The sequence below is a fragment of the Hipposideros armiger genome, unplaced genomic scaffold (genome assembly GCF_001890085.2).
Source record: "Hipposideros armiger isolate ML-2016 unplaced genomic scaffold, ASM189008v1 scaffold_30, whole genome shotgun sequence".
NCBI lineage: Eukaryota > Metazoa > Chordata > Mammalia > Chiroptera > Hipposideridae > Hipposideros > Hipposideros armiger.
In genome coordinates this window covers 3,950,533-3,952,220 of record NW_017731380.1, presented here as the reverse complement: position 1 = coordinate 3,952,220, position 1,688 = coordinate 3,950,533, and the positions used below count along the sequence as shown (strand labels likewise).

The 1,688-nt window shown below is 40.5% G+C and overlaps 1 protein-coding gene across 1 annotated transcript in view; it reads left to right on the top strand.

The window, feature by feature from the left end:
- UPP2 (uridine phosphorylase 2) overlaps positions 1-1,688 on the top strand; it is a 46,458-nt gene that overhangs the window by 22,678 nt on the left and 22,092 nt on the right. The window contains exon 3 of the mRNA XM_019636823.1: positions 238-370. Coding sequence (XP_019492368.1) covers positions 238-370 — 133 coding nt within the window. The remainder of the gene's footprint in view (positions 1-237; positions 371-1,688) is intronic.

Sequence of the window (1,688 nt, the reverse complement as noted above, 5' to 3'; positions counted from 1 at the left end):
CTTGACGATGAAGGCTGAACTCTGTTTAACTGGCGGGGAGAGGCCTGTCTCTGATCCTCACAGATGGACACATCTATCAGCATGTCATGTAGATGTCAGTTAGAGCTGACTTATGTTTTTCCTCAGCTTTGGCAATTACATAATGATTATGTAAATTTATCTCAGGGCTGTTAACTTGTAATGAAGAAATAAAATATGTCCTGTGCGTGTATCAGTTTGCAAGATGTATAATGACAGTGTCTTTTCTCTCAACAGCATGGCATGGGAATCCCTTCCATTTCTATCATGCTTCACGAACTCATCAAATTACTGCACCATGCCCAGTGCTGTGACGTGACCATTATCCGAATTGGTACATCAGGGGGAATAGGTGAGACAGTTTGATTTCCACTATTAAAATCCAAGTGATTGTACCATGCAGAGTATGGTAATCAATTGCCAAAATACACCAACATACTCAGGGCCCAGCAGAAAACCAGGTGGGCTAAGATGTGTCAGGAGGCTGGGCTTGAGGACATTTAAAGAAAAATTTTTTTTTTAAAATTAAAGAAATATTTCCTTTTTATCTTCCTCTTTTTTTTTCTCCATGGAAACCTGGAGTAAGAGATCCCACTGCCTATTGCCCAGATGGACTCGGGTGTTCTTAAGGGGACGAGTGGAAGAATTTCTAGGAAATGTGTTCTGAGGATAAGAGTAAGTTTTGAGGGTTACAGTAATTTTGAGGTGTAGGAATTTTATAAGTGACAGAAATGAGTGCTTTCAAGTAAAAAAAAAAATCATCTCTAATACCTGCCTTGTTCGTCAAAGCCGATTATATAGCTTTTAGGAAAATATTGCTTTTAGCTCTTGTCAGTGACTACACCCCTTTTCTTGGCTGGATTTTTTCCTCATCAACACACCAGAAGAGGCCCAGCCTGGTAATGCTTCCTAAGGTTTTCCCAAAGCTTCCCCTCCTCCCTTCTTTCTTAGATGGTCAGGGGCCTTGTTTATGCTTCCACACTGAGCTGAAGTCAAGTTCTGAGGAAACCTCCTTCTTTTTTCAAGCCTTTCTTCAGGAGCAGACCTTGGGAGGTGGTGATTTGATTATGTCACCAGATGCCAATACAGACAAAGCTTTGTAACTGGAAGGGCTTGGCTGACAGGATCATAGGACTGAATGGGAATTATAAAAAGAGCTGAGAGTTTGGTCTTAGAACTACACATTTTTTGGAGCAAGAAGGGCCCTCAGAAAAACTAAACTGGACAAAAACTTAAAAAGTGACTTGTCCAATATCATAGAGCCACAGGTAGCTGGGCCACACTTCACTAGAAACAGGGATGTTCAAAAAGATTAGGCCTTTCCCCAGCTGTGGTACAGAAATAGTCAAGCCAAAGCTCTCGCAGATGACGTTTAAAAAAAAGACATGTGTGGAGGTCCATCCAGAAAGACAAGGAGAAAGTTAACCATCATTGTTAGATCAAGCATCCTTCTGGGTGCCCTTATTTTGGCTTTTAAAAGACTTTAACCAGGAAATAAATATTCTAATGCATCTAAATATTAGGATGACACGTGAATAACATCATTTGCGATGCCCACATTTTCAACCCCCTTCTCATTTTCGTATTCTTAGAACACGGTAAATAATTCAAGGAGCCACTAGTTTGACTTATTTAAAAAGTATCTGACCCACCAAGGCTCTATCCTCAGA